The sequence below is a fragment of the Monodon monoceros genome, unplaced genomic scaffold, assembly GCF_005190385.1.
Source record: "Monodon monoceros isolate NGI ecotype Baffin Bay Population unplaced genomic scaffold, NGI_Narwhal_1 Super_Scaffold_21, whole genome shotgun sequence".
In the NCBI taxonomy this organism is placed as follows: Eukaryota; Metazoa; Chordata; class Mammalia; order Artiodactyla; family Monodontidae; genus Monodon; species Monodon monoceros.
The window spans coordinates 58,104,072-58,127,167 of NW_021703778.1; the positions used below are offsets into that span (position 1 = coordinate 58,104,072).

A 23,096-nucleotide genomic window follows, 5' to 3' on the forward strand; every position below is an offset into this window, starting at 1 on the left:
ACATCATACATGGAATTACTCACCATAGTTTTGTTGAAATGCGGTGGGCTTAAAAGATGTGACACTATTGTCCACAAGCATCGGCTTCACTCCTCCAAGCAGTAATTTAGAGAATCCGGTCCCTGCTATCCTGTGATTCTGCCATCTTAAACTTGGTAGTAAAGTGGCTGTGGTTTTGCATAGAAAAGTGAGAGGGAAAAGAGCATAGAGGGTTGTAAGTGGAAGGTTTAGAGGCTTAAGCAGTTCTGCTCACATTCTATTGGCTAGAACTCAGTCGTATTTCCACAACTAACTGCAAAGGGGGCTAGGACATATAGTTATTCTGGTTATCTGATTGCTCGGTAATAACCAATACCAATCTCAACAGCGAGAAAAAAACAATAATTTATTTTGCTCATGCATCTGCACCTGCAGCTTGGGGAGGGCCCAGCTGGGATGGCTCATCTCTGCTCCGTGCAACGCTAGTTTAAGTGGTTCAGCTGGGCCTGAAGCGTCCACTTCCAAGATGGCTTATACACATGGCTAGAAAGTCGGTAACAACTGTCATCCAGAAACTTAGCTGAGGCTGTTATCTTGAGGCCTTGGTGCACTTCCCTGTGGGCCTTCCAAGGATTCTTTACATTGCTCTCAAGTGCAGATTGTACTCATGCACTCACTTCCAACACTTCACAAATTCTCATGCTATTTCAACATCCGGCTCGTACTTGAGATTCAGGATTCCTTTAAATCACATCCAGATAGAGATGAAGCTCCTTGGGTCCTGTCTCTGAAGTGTGATTCCTCTTTACCTAAATACCTGGAAACTAAAGAGCCAAGTTGTCTGCCACCTCCCACATGCCCCATAGACAATGGAGAGATAGAAATAGTGTAAGTTTCAACAGACATTTCTGTTCAAAAATAGGGGAGAGATGATGGTCTCATGTCCATGGAAATTCTGAAATCTAAGCAGAAACATGTTGCCTGTTACTCATTGGGGCCCAGTCCTGCTCTCGAGGGGTTATCTGTGACTCTTGGCTCCATTCTCTGAGTTCTTGGCCTCGCCCTTGAGTCATCTATCCTGTTCCGTAAGAACCTTTGAGTAGACTTCTAGCCTGCTTCCTACCCGTAGAAATTTGGAATCTAAAGCCCTCTTTTCATTAGTCTCTTTAGGTCCAAAGTGATAATAATTTACTTCAAATATCTGTGGACATTCTATTAGACAAAAGCAACACCCATGTTTCTTTCTAAGACAGACGTTTACCTTGGATTAAAAGTCATGTGCTGTAGGACAATGCAATTAAGATTCTTAGAAGCCTTTTTGTCTAGTTGAAAGGAGCCATGAGGCACACCTGTAAGATTATTACAAGCCCCTTTTTTTCTAGTACAAAAATTCTGAAAGGAGCTTGCTTAAGATACTCAGGAAGTCTACTGCATACAGTTTATTTTTTTATTTATTTTCTGTGTGTGTGACTGCATATTCCTTTTTTTAAATTTAATTATTTTATACAGCAGGTTCTTATTAGTCATCCATTTTATAAACATCAGTGTATACATGTCAATCACAATCTCCCAATTCATCACACCACCACCACCACCACCACCACCCCCGCTGCTTTCCCCTCGTGGTGTCCATACATTTTTTTCTCTACTTATGTGTCTCAGTTTCTGCCCTGCAAACCGGTTCATCTGTACCATTTTCTGGGTTCCACATATATGCGTTAATATACGATATTTGCTTTTCTCTTTCTGACTTACTTCACTCTGTGTGACAGTCTCTACATGCATCCACGTCTCTACAAATGACCCAATTTCGTTCCTTTTTATGGCTGAATAATATTCCATTGTATATATGTACCATATCTTCTTTATCCATTCATCTGTCAATGGGCATTTAGGTTGCTTCCATGGCCCGGCTATTGTAACTAGTGCTGCAATGAACATTGGGGTGCATGTGTCTTTTTGAATTATGGCTTTCTCTGGGTATATGCCCAATAGTGGGATTGCTGGGTCATATGATAATTCTATTTTTAGTTTTTTAAGAAGCCTCCATACTGTTCTCCACAGTGGCTGTATCGTTTTACATTCCCACCAACAGTGCAAGAGGGTTCCCTTTTCTCCACACCCTCTCCAGCATTTGTTGTTTGTAGATTTTCTGATGATGCCCATTCTAACTGGTGTGGGGTGATACCTCATTGAAGTTTTGATTTGCATTTCTCTAATAATTGGTGATGTTGAGCAGCTTTTCATGTGTTTCTTAGCCATCTGTATGTCTTCTTTGGAGAAATGTCTATTTAGGTCTTCTGCCCATTTTTGGATTGAGTTGTTTGTTTTTTAATATTGAGCTGCATGAGCTGTTTATATGTTTTGGAGATTAATCCTTTGTCCAATGATTCGTTTGCAAATATTTTCTCCCATTCTGTGGGTTGTCTTTTCATCTTGTTTATGGTTTCCTTTGCTGTGCAAAAGCTTTTAAGTTTCATTAGGTCTCATTTGTTTATTGTTGTTTTTTATTTCCATTACTCTAGGAGGTGGATCAAGAAATATCTTGCTGTGATTTATGTCAAAGAGTGTTCTTCCTATGTTTTACTCTAGGAGTTTTATAGTGTCCGGTCTTACATTTAGCTCTCTAATCCATTTTGAGTTGATTTTGGTGTAGAGTGTTAGGGAGTATTCTAATTTCATTCTTTTACATGTAGCTGTCCAGTTTTCCCAGCATCACTTATTAAAGAGACTGTCTTTTCTCCATTGTATATCTTTGCCTCCTTTGTCATAGATTACTTGACCATAGGTGCGTGGGTTTATCTCTGGGCTGTCTGTCTTGTTCCATTGATCTATATTTCTGGTTTTTTGCTAGAACCGTACTGTCTTGATTACTGTAGCTTTGTAGTATAGTCTGAAGTCAGGGATTCTGATTCCTCCAGCTCCGTTTTTTTCCCTCAAGACTGCTTTGTCTATTTGGGGTCTTTTTTGTCTCCATACAGATTTTCAGATTTTTTGTTCTAGTTCTGTAAAACATGCCATTGGTAATTTGATAGGAGTTGCATTGAATCTCTAGATTGCTTTGGGTAGTATAGTCATTTTCACAATTTTCATTCTTCCAATCCAAGAACATGGTATATCTCTCCATCTGTTGGTATCTTCTTTAATTTCTTTCAGCAGTGTCTTATAGTTTTCTGCATACAGGTCTTTTGTCTCCCTAGGTAGGTTTATTCCTAGGTATTTTATTCCTTTTGTTGCAGTGGTAAATTGGAGTGTTTCCTTAATTTCTCTTTCAGATGTTTCATCATTAGTGTATAGGAATGCAAGGGATTTCTGTGCATTAATTTTGTATCCTGCAACTTTACCAAATTCATTGATTTGCTTTATTAGTTTTCTGGTGGAATTTTTAGGATTCTCTATGTATAATATCATGTCACCTGAAAACAGTGACAGTTTTATTTCTTCTTTTCCAATTTATATTCCTTTTATTTCTTTTTCTTCTCTGATTGCTGTGACTAGGACTTCCAAAACTGTTGAATAACAGTGGTGAGAGTGGACATCCTTGTCTCATTCCTGTTGTTAGAGGAAATGCTTTCAGTTTTTCAACATTGAGAATGATGTTTGCTGTGGGTTTGTCGTTTATGGCCTTTATTATGTTGAGGTAGATTCCCTCTATGCCCACCTTTTGAGAATTTTTATCATAAATGGGTGTTGAATTTTGCCAAAAGCTTTTTCTACATGTATTGAGATGATCATCATATGTTTTTTATTCTTCAGTTTGTTAATACGGTGTATCACATTGATTGATTTGCATATATTGAACACTTCTTGCATCTCTGGGAAAAATCCCACTTGATCATGGTGTGTGATCCTTTTAATGTGTTGTTGGATTCTGTTTGCTAGTATTTTGTTGAGGACTTTTGCATCTATATTCATCAGTGATATTGGTCTGTAATTTTCTTTTTTGTAGTGTCTTTGTCTGGTTTTGGTATCAGGGTGATGGTGGCCTCATAGAATGAGTTTGGGAGTGTTCCTTCCTCTGCAATTTTTTGGAAGAGTTTGAGAAGGATGGGTGTTAGCTCTTCTCTAAATGTTTGATAAAATTCACCTGTGAAGCCATCTGGTCCTGGACTTTTGTTTGTTGGAAGATTTTTAATCACGGTTTCTATTTCATTTCTTGTGATTGGTCTGTTTATATTTTCTGTTTCTTCCTGGTTCAGTTGGAAGTTTATACCTTTCTAAGAATTCCTCCATTTCTTCCAGGTTGTCCATTTTATTGGCATAGAGTTGCTTGTAGTAGTCTGTTAGGATGCTTTGTATTTCTGCAGTGTCTGTTGTAACTTCTTTTTCATTTCTAATTTTATTGATTTGAGTCCTCTCCCTATTTTTCTTGATGAGTCTGGCTAATGGTTTATGAATTTTGTTTGTCTTCTCAAAGAACTAGCTTTTAGTTTTATTGATCTTTGCTATTGTTTTCTTTGTTGCTATTTCATTTATTTTTGCTCTGATCTTTACAATTTCTTTCCTTCTACTAACTTTGGATTTTGTTTGTTCTCCTTTCTCTAGTTCCTTTAGGTGTAACATTAGATTGTTTGTTTGAGATTTTTCTTGTTTCTTGAGGTAGGCTTGTATAGCTATAAACTTCCCTCTTAGAATTTCTTTTGCTGCATCCCATAGGTTTTGGATCGTCATGTTTTCATTGTCATTTGTCTCTACTTATTTTTTTATTTCCTCTTTGATTTCTTCAGTGATCTCTTGGTTATTTAGTAACCTATTGTTTAGCCTCCATGTGTTTGTGTTTTTTACGTTTTTTCCCTGTAATTGATTTCTAATCTCATAGTGTTGTGGTCAGAAAAGATGCTTGATATGATTTCAGTTTTCTTAAATTTACTGAGGCTTGATTTGTGACCCAAGATGTGATCTATTCTGAAGAATGTTCCATGTGCACTTGAGAAGAAAGTGTAATCTGCTGTTTTTGGATGGAATGTCCTATAAATATCAATTAAATCTATCTGGTCTGTTGTGTCATTTAAAGCTTGTGTTTCCTTATTAATTTTCTGTTTGGATGATCTGTCCATTGGTGTCAGTGAGGTGTTAAAGTCCCCCACTATTTCTGTGTTACTGTCGATTTCCTCTTTTATAGCTGTTAGCAGTTGCCTTATGTATTGAGGTGCTCCTATGTTGGGTGCATGTATATTTATAATTGTTGTATCTTCTTCTTGGATTGATCCCTTGATCATTACGTAGTGTCCTTCCTTGTCTCTTGTAACATTCTTTATTGTAAAGTCTCTTTTATCTGATATGAGTATTGCTACTCCAGCTCTCTTTTGATTTCCATTTGCATGGAATATCTTTTTCCATCCCCTCACTCTCAGTCTGTATGTGTCCCTAGGTCTGAAGCGGGTCTCTTGTAGACAGCATATATATGGATCTTGATTTTGTATCCATTCAGTGAGCCTGTGTCTTTTGGTTGGAGCATTTAATCCATTCACATTTAAGATAATTACTGGTATATATGTTCCTATGACCATTTTCTTAATTGTTTTGGGTTTGTTTTTATAGGTCCTTTTCTTCTCTTGTGTTTCCCACTTAGAGAAGTTCCTTTAGCATTTGTTGTAGAGCTGGTTTGGTGGTGCTGAGTTCTCTTAGCTTTTGGTTGTCTGTAAAGCTTTTGATTTCTCCATGGAATCTGAATGAGATCCTTGCCAGGTAGAGTAATCTTGGTTGTAGGTTCTTCCCTTTCATCACTTTAAGTAGATCATGCCACTCCCTTCTGGGTTGTAGAGTTTCTGCTGAGAAATCAGCTGTTAACCTTATGGGAGTTCCCTTGTATGTTATTTGTTGTTTTTCCCTTGTTGCTTTCAGTAATTTTTCTTTGTCTTTAATTTTTGCCAATTTGATTACTGTGTGTCTCAGCATGTCTCTCCTTGGATTTATCCTGTATGGGACTTGCTGCCCTTCCTGGACTTGGATGGCTATTTCCTCTCCCATGTTAGGGAAGTTTACGACTAAAATCTCTTCAAATATTTTCTCTGGTCCTTTCTCTCTCTCTTCTCCTTCTGGGACCCCTATAATGTGAATGTTGTTGCGTATAATGTTGCCCCAGAGGTCTCTTAGGCTGTCTTCATTTCTTTTCATTCTTTTTTCTTTATTCTGTTCTGCAGCAGCGAACTCTACCATTCTTGTCTTCCAGGTCACTTATCCGTTCTTCTGCCTCAGTTATTCTGCTATTGATTCCTTCTAGGGTATTTTTCATTTCAGTTAGTGTATTGTTCATCTCTGTTTGTTTGTTCTTTAATTCTTGTAGATCTTTGTTAAACATTTCTTGCATCTTCTTGATCTTTGCCTCCATTCTTTTTCTGAGGTCCTGGATCATCTTCACTATCATTATTCTGAATTCTTTTTCTGGAAGGTTGCCTATCTCCACTTCATTTAGTTGTTTCTCTGGGGTTTTATCTTGTTCCTTCACCTGGTACCTAGCCCTCTGCCTTTTCATCTTGTCTGTCTTTCTGTGAATGTGGTTTTTCTCCACAGGCTGCAGGATTGTAGTTCTTCCTGCTTCTGCTGTACTGCATACAGTTTGAATATTCATAACCCTCTTAGGAACCCTGCTTTGGACCTATACATCTTTGCATGACCATAGAGTCATGCTAGTAAAGTACCCTGGGTTTGATACGTTTCCTGAAACTCTTTCTCGCTTTGAAAGTCTTGTGTTCTGGGGAGATTAAGGATGAAAAAGTTTTCATTTTGAACCCAGAAAGTCCTCGTTCCTTTATATTTCCTTGGAATTCTGCTTGGAAAATGATTCATTTGTTTTCTCGCTCATCTCTCTTTCCAGCTTTATGTTATTCTACATGACTTTGAGAAACCACTTGACAGATTCATTATTCTGCCAAATCCACCAGCTCACATTTTCTACTTTCTATATTTATTTCAGGTGACAATGTTGACAAATATTCCCTGCTAAGTAACAGGAGTCACCTTTTATCTGGCCTAAAATAACAGTATCCTCACTGTCCTTTAGGTTCTCACCAGGAAGTCTTCCGATTTCAGTAACGATATCCTTGAAGCCCTTCTAGCTTCTGCCTACCATTCAAGCCTAAATCAATGCCACAGGTTTTAGGTTTTTAACAGTAACACCCCACTTCCAGCATTAAATTCTGTTCTAGTTAACAAACCACCATAAATCGTAGTGGTTGAAAACTGTAACAGTAGCTTATTTTGCTCACAGATCTGTCATGTGGGTAGGTCTGGGTGTCAAAATCTCATCTCCGCTCTGTGCAGCCTCAGCTGGTCTGGCTTGACTGGAGCTGGGGAATCTACTTCCCAGAGGCTTACTCATATGGCTAGCAAGATATTCTGGCTGTCATCTGGGAACTGCACCAGGTCTGTTGGTTCTTCTCCACATGGACTTCTCCATGGGGCTGCTTGGGTGTCCTCACAATTTAGTGGCTGGATTTTAAGAGCGGGTGGTCCAAGAAATAGGAGTTGGGAGTTGCCAGTTTCTTAAAACCTCAGCCTCGACACAGAGATAGGTCACTTCTGCCGTATTATTTTGGTCAAAGTCACGCATATTCAAGGGAAGGAAATATAGGCATACCTTTTATGAAAGGATTATCAAAGAATTTAAAGGCATCTTAAATCCTCCACAGTAGTCTAGCTGTGTACTCAAGGAAAAGGGGAAACAGATATGGTGAACAGCTATCCTTTCTCTGCCACAGTGTTTTCTACCCTTTAGAAATAGTAGTCATATATTCAATGGGTATTAAGTTACAGTTGTACAAGTTCTAGAGATCTGCTATACAACATAGTGCCTATAGTTAATAATATGATATTGTGAATTTAAAAATTTGTTGGGAGGATAGGGCTCCTGTAAAATATTCTTACTAGAGGGGAAAGGGGTGGGAGGAAAGGGACACAAGGAAACTTTTGGGGGCAATGGCTAGGTTTATAACCTTGTTTTTAGTGATTCTATTGTGGATGTATACGTATGTTCAGACTCATCAAACTGTGTACATTAATAAATGCAGTTTTTGTATATCAATTGCACATCAATAAGGCTATAAAAAAATAACGTATTTGTAATCAACATCCCATCAAACGCTTAAAACTTATGTGTTCATCTCTGTGAATTTAGTTACTGGAGTATAATCATAGACAGTATATTAAAAAGAAACTCAGAGATTGTGGTCAATTTTTAGATGCAACATGGACAAAGGATTTCTTGTATACCTTTAAATGGCTGGAGGTTTATAACATTTGTAGAGATCTGATATTTAGACATTTTTTCCTTATGTTGTACTAAAACCTTCTCTATTGAAAGTTTTACTCACAAGTACTAGTTTTATTTTCTTGACCATGCAAGACAAATCCAATTTCTCTTTTAATCTCTTTCTATACCACAGTCCATCATGTATTTGAAGTCATCTCTCATGGTACTCCTGAGTTTGGTCTCAGTACTACTAGTTGTCTTTAATATGTAATATCTTAAATTGAAAATAAATGCCTTCTAGATGTGACCTATTACATTTTTTCTTTTTAATGCAAGTTTAATTTATGTAAAGGGAAAAGGGGAAAACTATTAGTTTATCCATTAAAATATTAATATTTTATGTTCAAGAAACTGTCTTATACATCTCTCAGAATTTGAACAAGAACCTTGTCAATTAGCAGAGCATTTACCATAAATTTAATTAAAAGTAAGTATTCACCTGTTATGGTAATAAATGTCTCTTACTGAAGATGTTCTACTTATATACTTGCTAGAACTACCAGAAAAATAGGATTAGGTATGTATACTCTGATTTCAATATTAAGAATCCAAATTTGAAGAAACTAATTCCTTGCCCAAGTTTGGACAAATTAATGTAAGCTTAGAACAGAATATAAGTTCCTGATTCCTTTTCTCTAATCCTCCTGTTTGACAGTGACATCTAACTAAAGTCATACCATTTAACCTTTTCTTTTGCATGTTGCGTGACCTTGTGAGCAGAGTAAGAAACGGGACATTCCTCGGGAAGATCAGGGACCAACCACCAAGAATTTGGATTTTTGGCCCCAACTTATTACACTGATGGTCACGATTATTGATGAGGATAAAACTGCCTACACTCCTGTCCTGAATCAGTAAGTACACTGTTTTGGTAATAAATGGATTTATTCCACTAAAGTTAAGAAAACAAAATATTTGAAGTATGGCTTATACTCTCATGACAATGACAAACTTTTCCAAAATCAAGCTATAGAAAGCAGTATATTTTTACTTTTATCAGTAAATATTAATTCAGTGATATTATGAATTTTTAGTTTCAGCCTCATACAGAGTGATTATTTGGATATGGAGACAAATATTTCCCACAAATTTATTTTTATGTGATGTAGAAAAATTTCTTCTTTCCACTGGTTTCTTTCATTGTCTTAAAATTTAAAAGAATGCGATCCCCCAAAACTAAAAAGAATGTTAAAGAGTATTAACGTATTCCACCGTGACTTTAATAATAGTAAGGATTTTTCAAAAAAACTTGCTTTCAAAATAGTTGTGTATGCTAGATGTAACAAATTTAATGCAGTATTTAAGAGAACAAGTCCATTTTCTCAAATAACCTAAGCCTGTGCCTCCATGCATAGAATTTATAAATGATGAGCAGGTTAACAAGGCAGATGAATTAAAATTCGTGGCTGTTCTAGAAGACTCTGAAATCATCAACTTATCAACTTAACACTAGCTATGAGACCTTGGGCAAATTATCTAATTGCCCTGGGTCTCAGTTTCCTCATATATAAAATAAGGATATATTACCAGATAATTTCCAAGATCCAGCCCACCTTTAATGTTGCACATTTAGGATTTATTTCACACCCACACGTCGAGAGCTATACAACCAAAATAACAGCTGACTCTGCCCGCAGGGCATTTGCTATCTGGTAATGGAGAGAATATCCTGACATATTGGTCATACTTGAAAACCTGTGGGCAGCAGGAATAGCAGAAATAGACAAGCCATGATGTACATTCAGGCTTAATATGGAGAACTGGTTTCATTATTTCTAATTTTTTGTACTGGTCAAGACAGTTAGGGTCAAAAAGCTTGTGTGGAATACAATTGAAATCCCAATTATAGAAGAAATACCTGTCAGTATTCCAATTTTTATCCTTTCCTGTTTCTTCACCACCCATTTTCACCTGCCCTGAATTTCTTCTAAATGTGGAGAAAGTAGTCCTCTCTTTGATAGGCATGACAGCATCGTTAGGTTTACCTTTACACTTTCTTCTTCCTTTTCCCCTTATACCCACCTTTTCTGCCTGATGCCAGAGTGTATCATGATGACCATCTGTAGAGACTTTCTCTTATTCTCTTCTGATAGCTCAGGACTAGATCCTCTCTTTTAACATATGGCATGTCCTCAGTTCCTCCTGGACAGCTTTGTGGGCTAGATATGTTTTCTCATTCATTCTTTGGATCTTTCTTGAAGATACAGTAGATTTCCTAAAAGTAGGGACATCAATAACTTGTTTTAAGACTGTGCCCTCGGGCTCGGGTAGGTCAGTTGATTAATGAGAATGGAATGAAAACAAACATCTGCTGAGAAATGCTAATTAAAAGTTATTAGAAAGGATTTTATTTTTAATCAAATGAATTCTTTACATTTACCAAATATTCAGGATATGACTATTAAAAGATAACATAAAATCATGGAATCAAAGTTCCCCAGAATCATTCTTAATCATATGCCATTAAAGATATACAAAGATTTTAGTTACTTTTTTGTGACTGTGTTAAAGGAAGTGGAGGGAATGCATTTACTTATGGCAAAAATAAATTTTAAATTATGAGCTAAATTAAGTCTACTAAGTATAAAAATGAGCAAGGACACAAGGAAAGAAGAGAAATGTCTTTGTCTTGCTTTTTATTTTTGTTTATAGTGTCAGTTTGGAGTCACTTTTGTTCCAATGAAAACCTAGTTCTAATAGAGCTGAATGCTTTCCCTCTGTTGGGAATCTATGCTTTATGATTGTATTTGCTCAGATTTTGAAGATGTTCTAAAGATGTTTTGCTTACTAAGGATCATTGCATTTTGTTTCTCATTTAATTAAATCTATCTTTTAAGTGAACTCACCTAGATAGCAAGGTGGGCTCTTAGTGGCCAATGTTGCGTTTGTGTAATTTTGTGAGATTTCCATTCATGCATGTTTCTTTATTTGTGCAATGTGTCATCACATTTAGGCATCACTAATTATCTCACTGGGTAGTTAGACTGTTAGGATCAAATAGGCTGATAGTTGCGAATGCAGATTCTGAGCTCCATCCCAAATCTACGGAGTTAAAATCTGAATTTGGCACAGAAGTCTGCATTATTAATAAAGTATCCCTTGTGTGGTTTGTATACACCAGAGTATGAAGGCACAGGTCAGTTTGTGAAGGACATGTCCAGCTAAAACAAGTTTTGGTTTTTATTTTGAAGGTAATGGCAAGAGAACGGATGATTTAAAAATATAGGTCTTATTTTTATATCTTTCTTTTTTTTAATATCTAAGATTATTGATATAAATAACTGGATGAAGTATTCATGGTTATTTTGACTAAAAAAATATTGCAAGCATTTGCTTATTCAAGTTTGATAACAATTTATAATAGTTGCAGAAAGTAAACATGAGGGGAAGGATTTGTTTTATTTTGTACACTAGTATGTATCCAGGCATACATATTGGTTGAATTAATGAATACATTAAAGTAAATCCTTATGTGTAATTGGTATCTGTTCTCTCTGTTCCTACTCCATTGATTAAGTGATGTACTAGAGTATTTCTTTGAGTGATATGTCTTCACATTTTAAAGATTAATTTTATGAAGTGGCTTTCCAGGTGTTTCTATTTCATTGAAACTGAAAACTATTAAGCACAGTATTTTCAGATCTTTCAATGTGGGTCTCTCTCTCCCTTTTAAATAGATGTATTGAGGTATAACTGAATACAGTTAAAAATTTAATTCGTTTTGACATATGCATCTAACCATGAAGCCATCACCACAATCAAGATAATAAAGATATCCGTAACCCCAATAAGTTTCTGTGTGCCTTATGTAACCCACCCCAGGCAACCAATGGTCTGCTTTCTAATACTACAAATTAATTAGAAATTTTTATCCTTTTGTATAAAGGAATAATATGTACATTTCTTTGTCTAATTTATTTCACTAATTACAACTATTTCGAGATTCATCCAGGTGGTTGTGGGTATCAATACTTTATCTCCTTTTATTACTAAGTAATATTCTACTATATAGATACACCACAAAATGTTTATCCATTCATCTGTTAGGATTAGGGTTAAGGTTAGGGGGTAAATTTGGATTTTTTTTCAAGATTAGGTTTCTGTGAATATTTGTTTGCAAGATTTTGTGTAGACATATTCTTTTATTTTCCTTGGGTCATGTAATATGTACATGTTTAATATTTCTTAAAACTGCCAAACCACTTTCCAAAGTGTATATTTCCAGCACTTAGTACAATTAGACTTTTTACTTTTAGCCATTCAAATAAGTGTAGTGTTATCTCCTTGTGGTTTTAATTTGCACTTTCCTAAGTACTGATATTGACCATCTTTTCATCTGCTTATTTGCAATACATATATCTTCTTTGGTGAAATGTCTGTTCAAATCTTTCTGCCGTTTCCAAATTGAGATGTTTATCTTCTTATTAATGAGTTGTAACGGCTCTTTAATTATACTAAATAAAGGTCTACTGTTATGTAAATGTTGCAATATTTTCTCCTAGTTTGTGACTTTCTCTTCCATTTATTACTAGTTTCTTTTGGAGAGCTGTTTTTAAGAAAATAATTGATAGAGTAGTCCAATTTGTTGATTATTTTCTTCTATAATTTGGGCTTTCTGTGCCCTACTTAAGAAAACGTTGCAACGCCCAGAGTCAAGTGGCAATACTGTAGTTTTCTTCTAGCTATCTTACATTGAGATCTGTGGTTCATCTCCAGTTATTTTTTGTATATGGTATGATATAGAGTTTAAGATTATTTGGGATTTTTTTCATATGTTTAATCTTTTCAGCTCAATTTGTTAGAAAAATTATCCTATCCCCATCGAATTGCTTTGGTAACATTGTCAAAAATCAATTAATTATATGTTTGAGTCCAGTTCTGTACTCTCTGTTCTATTGATCCGTGTATCTATGGGTCTAGTAGTGATTAACTTCAGCTTTTGTCTGGAAAACTCTTTGTCTCTCCTTCAATTCTGAAGGACAACTTTGCCATGTGGAATATTATTGGTTGGCAGGTTTTCTCTTTCAGCATTCTGAAAAATCATTCCACTCCCTCCTGGCTTGCAAAGTTTCTGCTGAAAAATTCACTGATAGTCTTATGGGGACCCCCTTCAATGTAACAAACTCCTTTTATCTTGCTGCTTTTAGGATTCTCTCTTTGTCTTTTATATTTTCTCTTTGCTGAAATCCTCACTTTGTTCGTGCATTGTTCTCTGACCTCAGTGAGCATCTTTATGACCATTATTTTGAACTCTTTATTGGGTAAATCACTTATCTCTTTTATTAAGGTCAATTACAGGTGATTTATCTTGTCCTTTTGTTTGCAACGTATTTCCTTATTATTTTTTTTCATCTTCCTTGACTCTTTGTGTTGGTTTCTGCACATTAGATTAGACAACCACCTCTCCCAGTCTAGACAGACTGTCTCATCAATCAGCCCAGCCCAAGCTCCTGGTTGTCTCTCAAACCTTTATGGTTGTCCAAGCTGCCATCTTTGTTCTTAGTGGCTCCCTAATTGAGGGTGTGCCAAGACCGGTCAGTGTTTCAAGGAAAAGGATAAAAGTCAGCACCTAGATGCAGGCTAACTAAAAGCTGTACCCTCAGGCAATAGATGGGAAAAGATATAGTTAAGCCCCTTGGAAGGAGAAATTGGAAGATGGGCATTATTGCCTGCTTCCTCTGCACTGAGCCCAGGTGGATAGCCATGACAGTGGGGGAGGGACAAGCAGGGTGCTTCTGCACCTGTTGAAAAGCTGCTTGTTTTGTTTGCTCTAGTCCTGTGGGACTTGTGAATGAAAGACCTACTGGCTATCAGAGCTACATGATTTGGGAACCCATCCCTCAGCTTGCAGCCATAAAAGTTGATGCATTAAATATGTGGACAGGCTCCTTCCAGGGAAGTACTGGTGGTTTGATTTCATTGTTGGATCAAGCAAGAGGGAGAATGCAGGGAAGTGCCCACCAGCTCCTCTGGGCTCTAAGAAAGATCTCAGCCAGCCTCTAGATGCATGCTAAATTAGAAGCCAGACCCTCAGGCATCAACTTGTAAAGTATGCAGTCAAATCCCTCCAGGGCAAGACTGGGAGATGGGCATTTTTACCTGCTCTTTCTGGGCTGAGCCTTGAGGAGACAGCCACAGGGAGTGATGTGCACCCACTGACAAATGCGTCTTTATTTGCCATAGTCCTGTGAGCCACTGGATTTCTCTCAGTGGGAATTTCTCCATGTGTAGTGTCGTTGTACATTCATTGCATCTGTGGGTGAAGGGAAGTTCCTATGTTGCCATCTTGGTTCCTCCCCAAACTGCTTGTTCTTGATTGTGTTTTTGTTGTTTGTCTTTCAAGGAATTTTTCCATTTAATCTAAGTGGCAATTTGCTGTTGTATAGTTGCTCATGACATTTCTCTATTATGCCTTAATGTCTATAAAATAAAAGTCATTTCTCTTCTCTCATTCTTAATATTGATATTTTGTATGTTCTGTTTTCCTGTCTAACTGGCTAGCCATTTATGAATTTTATTAGTCTTCTGAAAAAAAAACAGAAACGATTTTGGTTTCATTAAATCTCAGTATTGTTTTTGGTTTTAAAGTAAATTGGTGTCTTCTCTATTTCTTATTATGTTCTTTCTTTTGTAAGTGTAGATAACTGTTAAGTGGCTCCAGCAGTAATCCAGTGAGAAAATATGAGGACTTTGGATAAGATGATGGAGAGGTAGGATCAGATCTGAGAAATATTTAGGAGATAAATCAAGAGATCTTTTTGACTAACTGCATTGAGTGGAAGGTTAGGAAAGAAGATGGAGACAATGAACACGCTGTATTTATGGGAGCACCATTAATTGAGATAATAAATTCAGGAGGAAGTCTCAGTGTAAGGAAGTAAATAGTTAAAAGAAGTATACAGTGAGTTATATTTGGATATATAGAGATTTGGCTATCTGTATGACTTCCATGAATCATATGCAGTAGGCAATTGTATACTTAGCTGTGAAATTCCTTTAGACTGACGACAACTAAATGTATAATGTAGGGGAGGTTCACTAAATATGCTTGAAAGTAAGAAATCTTATATCTTTTAAAATATTTGTGTAATTTTACTCTGATTATTTAAATTATTGTGACTTAACATTACTTTGTTTTTGTAATGCTGACCAAAATGTAAGCAAAAATATGTTTGATCCATTCTACAATCCTGTGTATTTGCATGTATTTTATTATTGTCTGTAATTTCTTTTAGCATCTTTCCAAAGTATTGAGCCACAGTGAAAGCTCAATTTATTTTCTCTCTGCATTAAGAGTATATATCAGAGAGGCTCCAATGTGTTGAATAGAAAATGGAACAATTTTCAAAAATCTGTTGTTTCATTTGTGAAGATGAGGTATGCTGCTTTTATTTTGTCAAGGTTGTGGGATGAGCCATAACATTATTTTCAAATTTTATGCTTTAAAACATAGTATGCTTCATTTGCTGCAGGGAGAAAATTGGGTTTAAGCTACTTTGATCAAAGATGTACATCTTCTTCTTTCTGTTTTGGAACTAATGCTCTTCAAAGTATTAAAGCTGTTGATGTCTTTGCTTGCACTGTGGCTTCCCTAAATTATTTTTCTATTTAAAACTTCGTTACAAAACTGTTCATTATGCTAAAAAGTAGAGAGAGTATACAATGGAGTGTATATCCATAACTCAAACTCAACAATTACTAAGATTTTGTCGTATTTTCTTCACGTATACGTTGAGCTTTATTATTATTTTTTCCTTTGCTGAATTCTTTTAAACAAATCTCAGACATATATCATTTCATCCCTAAAAATTACGGTTATTTTCTTACATATGACAATGTCATTCTCACAACTAATAACACTAACAGTAATGCATTAGTATCGTGTACCCCTTCCCGTAATCAAATGCTGTTGTTTTTCTTTAAAAATCCCTTTTTACATTTGTTTTGTTTTAGTCAGGATTCAGATGAGGTCCACATACTACATTTTGGCTATTTTGTGTCATAAGTCTCTTTCCTCGTAATTCCTCTCCCTTAACTTCTCTTTTATCCATGCCACTACTTTCTTAAAGAAGCCATGTTCATTGTCCTTTAGAATGTTCTACTTTCTGGATCATTCTGCTTGTCTCTTTCTTATATTTAATTTGTTCCACCGTATTCTGTACTCCCCATAGCTGAGCATTGGCTTAAAGGCTATCTTTCAGATTCCTTTTTTGTTTGTTTGTTTTTCAAGAATAACTCACAGGTGACTCTGTGTACTTCATACTCCATCACATCCGCGGTCACAGTAAGTCTGGTTGTTCCCCCTGTGGTCATGCTGCCAGCCTGATCCTTCCATTTCAGTGCTCCTGTTGACCTCTCCTCTAATGCTTTCATTTATTTATAATCATTTCAGAATAAGTTATTCAATTAGGGACGGCAAAATTGTGATTTTATAATGTTATTTGTTCAGCATTTATTTAGTTAGAATTTTTCTGTAAAGAAGGACTTGCCTTCATCAACTAGGGCTGCTTATCTGGTTATTGTCGATGAAAATAATCAATAAATAACCTATACTAGGAATAGAAAAGAATTTTATTTGAGTCAAACTGAGAACTCTAGCCTAGAAAACAGCCTCCCAGAAAACTCCAAGGAACTGCTCCATAGAAGCATGGTTATCAGCACAGTTTTATGTCTTGTCAGAACAAAGGACATGAAACAAGCCAGGGATACATTCCTTCAAGGTGTCAAAAAAAACAAATCAGCACGTACACGGTGAGTCAGTATAGCCGTGGCACCTGGGAAGGGAGTCTTATCATCGGAGGAGTACCAGCATTGGTGCCCTGGGAAGGGAGGCCTCTAATCTTTATTTTTAACATGGTCTTTGTTTACTTCTGCTCAGTACACCCTGCTTTTTAATAATTAAAGCGCAAGCACAGCTTATGTTTGATAGGCCACAAACAGGCTGTTTTAGTTAGCATAAAATTCAAGTTAACTCATATATAAGCCAGAATGACTTCCCCATATCGCAGTGTGTGAAAATTTCTTGTATCATTACCCTGAAATAGAACAAGTATAGGAAAGATAAGGCAAATATTCAATTCTTTCTTTTAAAGATTTTTATTTCATTCTTTTTTCTGCTCTATTTACTTTTATTATTTTTCATTAAAATTCTCATTTAAATAAATATGCATTGAATATTTTATAGTTGCCAGGTACTATGCAAAGCTGGGGCCACAAAGATTTAATCGGGAAAGAGATATACAAAATCAAACATGAACCTTAAACTGTGCCTGCCACAATCACAGGTCATTCTGAGATCAAATTCCTCACCTTAATCCCTTGTTAAGGTAATCTAATGAAAAAAACTAGATTTGGAATTAGACTAAGAAATCCAGAGATTGAGATAGTTGACAAGAATAGACATTGAAAGTTTACGAGTTTGGAGATGGCTATAGTAAGTGATCCAAAATTAAGAATAAATCAAAATGATGTGTAAATAGAAGCCAGGAGATAAACATGGTTGAAGGAGAAGAAGGCAGTTTTCAGTAAAAGAAGGGAAAGGATGCTTGCAAGGAAAAGCGGAAACGATGAGAATAGCATAGTCTTGGTATTGGTGGACGTCTTTTTTTTTTTTTTTTTTTTTTTTTTTTTTGCCGTACGCGGGCCTCTCACTGTTGTGGCCTCTCCCGTTGCGGAGCACAGGCTCCAGACACGCAGGCTCAGCGGCCATGGCTCACGGGCCCAGCCGTTCAGCGGCATGTGGGATCTTCCCGGACCGGGGCACGAACCCGTGTCCTCTGCATCGGCAGGCGGACTCTCAACCACTGCGCCACCAGGGAGGCCCTGGTGGACTTCTTAGGTGAGGATCCTGACTGTGGTCACTCACTGCACTCCCCTAATGCCTTCACCTCGGAAGGAGCTTTTTGTTCCTGGTGCAAGGAGACTGACTACTGGTGTTTGCTCCATCTGTTAACCTAGTTCAGCTTTCCTTGGGTTCCAGTACAATGTGGCAAGGCAGTTTAGTCTTGTTTCTCCATTGTGCAAAGTATACTTATCAAAATTACCTTCTAGTTATTTGCAGTTACTTGAGCTGTGATCCTTATAGCCAAAGTAGCATAACTAAACCATTATGATATTACATGGAGCAACATGTGTATTCTACTATAGTTGCAGTTAGGTTGCTGTTGAAGTGTAAAGGAATGCTTCAATTTCAATTGCTGGGATATAAGCAAACAATATATTTCCTATGAGTAAACAGTTCTGCAGAGCTAGGGTTTACATTGGGGAGAATGGATAGCCAGAAAGTCTGAAAACCTGGGCTAACACTACCTGAATAAAAGCACGCACACAAAAAAGAAGTCATTTTGAAAGCTTTTACTAATGTTAATTAATTACAGCCGACTTAAATTTTAAAATAGATAAGCTGTTTCTCTGCAAATTCCCAAAACAATAACACGTTATCTGGAAAGAATAAGAATATTTTTCTAAGAGCATAAGAGTACTGTTGTAAGATTGCTAACTAAGAATTGTACTAATTCAGTCACTTCTGAAGATTTCAATTTTCTGCCTCCCTGACTGCACATCATAGAGAAAACAAAAGGTTCATCTTGGATTTTCAGTTTATTATGCTTGCCAGATGATTTATGTACAACTAGACATCTATGTTATAAATATTACAACCATCGTATAGGGAACTATGGGAAATTCATTGGGGCCAGACACTGTACTAAGCATTTTTTACAGTTTAATGTTTAATTGAATCCTAAATGTAATTATAATAGAGTCAGTGCTGTTAACATCCCCAAAGTGCAGACGATGAAACTGAAGCACAGTTAGTAAGTGGCAGAATTGGAATCTAAGCAACCCTCTGCATTAACAAAACGATTAATTGTAGGGAAAAATCCCATAAGTCAGGGCATTAATCCTTTAGCTCCATCCAGACATTTCTGATGTCTCAATGATTAATCTGAATCTGGTCATGACAAACCTGAAACAATAATTACAAAAGTTTAAAGTGCAAGATATGCCAGATGATGGCACCAGTTGTAGTTGTATATAAACCAATAGACAAAATGCATACAATTTGTAATTTACTGTAAGAAAAATGTAAATGTGTAGTGCGTACTCACTGGCACCCTCAGGAGAAACCATGAAAGAATTTTTTTTTTCTAGAATTCTCTGTGTTAAAAACCTTGCTTCCCAAGCATTTGGGATACACAAAAATGATCAGTTTTCCCTTGTGGGTTAGGTGCAAGAAATGTCAGAACCAAGGCCCACATTTAATAACTCTATAGAATCTAACTTCATACCTTTCTACATTTCTATGTCTAATATCATTTTATTTTTATATCCTCATTTTTCTTCTCTTTTTTTTAAACATATTTTCTCCCTGGAGGCCCCCTGTGTCCTCCTGCTGGATTCTAAACTGGTTGTTCTCTAGGTCTGTGGCAGAGCTGTTATTTGGAGATAGTGATGGCTCCCATTGGTTTAGAAGGTTTCATTCATTTAACTTATGTTGATTACTGGGCAATATGTTACAAACTGGAGATTCAGCAATAAACAAGACAAAAATAGTTCTTCATTACTTTTCCTGGGAGGGGAGAGGAGTTAGATAGCAAGGCACCTAAAAATAAACAGATAATACCATGTTTCAGGTATTGATAAATGCTATGGAGAAGGTAAAGCAAGACAATACTGAAAACAATGACTTGGCAGAAGTGAAGGTCAGTGCTAATATGTCAATTTCAATGGCTACAAAAGGACTCTCGGAGAAAGTGACATTTGAATTGAAGCCTGGATCAGAGGAAGGCAAACATAAACTAAGCTTTGGTAACTGTAAACAGGAGAATCAATAGCAAGTACAAAGTTTCAGAGCTGAAGCCTGGCATGTTGGAGTAGCAGCAAGAAAGGCCACGTGATTGGGGCTTAATCAATGGGAGAAACATTAGGAAGAGTTGATGCCATAAACGTGGCTCCTTTATTTATTGGATGGAGCTGCAGATTCCCATAGATGGCAAGGCAAACAGACTGCAACACTTTGCTTTCATGTCCATATTTCAGTTGCTGTCACCTGGTATGTGGCCAGTATTTCCTTAGGTTAGAGAGAATGAGAAGTAGTAATTTGGTTAGTCAAGTTTCTTGTTTGTTTGTTTTGTTTTTGTTTTTGTTTTTTTAGTTATTTTTTTTCTTCAGCAAAGATAGTTTTACGAAACACTTAATGGACTTTCTACTATCTAACTCCAAGTTCCCTCCACACTTTCCTTTACCCTTAAGATTTAAGATTTAACTAAAGCATTGCCTCTTCCAGCTAGTCTTCCCTAATGCATCCAGGATGTATAGGTGCCACATTATGGTTCATCCATTAATTTACATTCTATCATTGCATTTATAGTATGGTACTATGAGTATATATATATAAATCTGTTTCTTCCACTATGCTAAAAAGTTTTTGAAGGAAAAGACCATGTCTTTTCATCTTTTTATTTTTACCACCTTAGCATAGTGTCAGATGAAGTGATGATGTTCCACTTGTTACTGAATGGGGGTCCCGCTGCTCCCACTTATAAAATCAATTACACACTCACAAATGTTGGCAGCAAACGACAGGTGCCTTTAATCAGAATGTCCATGGTCTGGAGAGATGATGGACTCAACATCCCCCAAAAACCACCTCCAAAGATTCTGCTTGACCATGAAACTTTTAAGGGAAAGGAGGGAAGTAATCTCAGTTAATCATTGAGATAGGGGGTCAGAGTCATCATCATCGCCCCACTGCTCGCAGGCTCGTTGACTTCTTGTGATCTTCCTCTAGCTAGATGTTACCTCATTCACACAGTTTGTTTGGGAGATGACTGAAGGGGAAGCTAGGGGAGAGATCTGGTAATCTTCATTTCTACATTTCATTGCTTATTCTTCATTTCTACTTCTTTGATCAATGGAAAGAACTGACAAGTCAGGCAAGGTATTGATTAAAAGATTTGAAAGGTGCACTTGGGCCAGAGATAAGTAGAGCATGGGGGTGCCTGGTTTAAAAGTTAGTTACAATATAGCTTTGCTAAAGTGACAGGAACAGGGGCTTCCTGCTGAGGGTGGTTTCCTGCAAAGAGCTGCTGACAGATCCTCACTTGTCAGAACGTCATTCCATTTCTATGGGATTAGGGGCAAAGGTCTATCTTCTGTACCTTCTTCATACTGACATAGGGTGCTGTATTCTCAGAGTGGAAATTGTCAACGTGGGTCTGTAGCATCTCTTTGCTGACAATTTTAGTTGTCGCTTACATATATGGGCAGGGCAAGCTACAATTATTTTCATGCCCACAAAGATACAGATTATTATGAGCAATAATGTTAATCCCATTCTCTTGAGGCCAGTTCTTGGAATTGTGCTACCCATAGATTCAGTACTGTTCAAGTTGGAGCAGTTTATGTCATGGCTACAGTCTGGTCATCATGCAGTTAGCTTTTTTACCTCTGGTGGCAGTTTTAGTATGTGTAAAACAACTCCCTAGTATTTGGGGGTGGACGGAGGGGGGGCCTGCAGTGTTCTGCTGGGCTCCAAACTCATGTTTATTGGGTGTATAAAATTTGCCACTTCCATACTTATCCTGCCTCTGCCTTCGTCTAAGGCCAATTACAGATTTTTCTCAGTGATAACTCCCTTCTCCCTTCCTAACATGTAATTGAGACAGAACAATAGATGGTTACTTTGGTTTAGTAAAATCACATCCAAGCTCTTTACCATAAATGGCTAAAAGTTTATTGTGGGAAACTCTTAGCAGAAATTTGATATTAATTTTATTGGCACCAGACAGGTACAATCAGACAGTACATGTGCTTTTTCAATGAATACAGACAGATAAAAGTGAATGCTGAACCATAGTGAAAGGGTTTAAGGGAACTAGTTCTAAGCAATCTTTGTAACAATGCAGTGTCCTTGAGATCCATTCATAATTATACATTACACTTGGGAAACAACTTTTAGATGGAAGGGTCTCCCTCCACTGCTGCTCGGGCAGGCAAGATGTTTGTCGGTCAGTCATCCAACAGGCATTAAGGTCTCTACTTCGAAGACAAATCTCATCTTATTATATTTTGTAAACCATCTTAGTATTTTTTAATGAGATGAGTACTTCAGTAGTAAGTAAAAATAAAGAAAGAGGACTATGTTTTAAGTATGCAAAGATCAGTGTGGCTTGAGTGGCTTAGTGATCTAATATTTTTGCGTGAGAGAGACTGAGCCATAAGACCTTAGAAAAGTTTTGCAACATTTTTTGGACTGTTTTCCACATGTGAAAGATTGGGAGTTAAAACTGGAAAAATTGGGAGTTCAATCTGAAAAATTTGGGAGTTAAAACACAGAGGACCATCATCCGGATTCGAGGAGATAATGCTTAGAAGCACCTAGCCCAGTGCTTGTCATTGACTAGATGCTCATCAGATGTTAACTCCCATCTCTCGGCGTTCAGTGCCTCAAGCTCCCTGCCTCCAACGTGAATATGAGGACTTGCTTTCCCCAGGTCTGTAATCTGGAAACACTGGAGTAGCTTGAGAAACGTGACCTGAGGTCAGTAAATTCTGTTTACTCTTCACCCCAAGCACATTACCCACATTTTTTAAAGCTGTTTCTGCCATCTCCACCTCCTTTGCCACTGCCAGGTGACATCTTCACTGTCTTACAAAATGCTGATTTCAGTAGTTAATCGAGATCCATCCCAAATTTTATTTTTCATATTTAAATTATGTATTTAAAGATCCAAGTTTATTAAATAATACCTTAGGTTGTAGATGTAAATAAAGAGAAAACAAAAAGATAAAAGGGTAGTTGGGTTTAAATGGCATTAGTGACCTACTTGCTTTTTAGTACAAGAGAACTTAAGTACAAAAGGAA

General features: G+C 36.8%; 1 protein-coding gene across 1 annotated transcript in view; it reads left to right on the forward strand.

Moving 5' to 3' along the window:
• UNC13C (unc-13 homolog C) overlaps positions 1-23,096 on the forward strand; it is a 591,853-nt gene that overhangs the window by 371,244 nt on the left and 197,513 nt on the right. Inside the window, exon 19 of the mRNA XM_029237965.1 lies at positions 8,951-9,084. Coding sequence (XP_029093798.1) covers positions 8,951-9,084 — 134 coding nt within the window. The remainder of the gene's footprint in view (positions 1-8,950; positions 9,085-23,096) is intronic.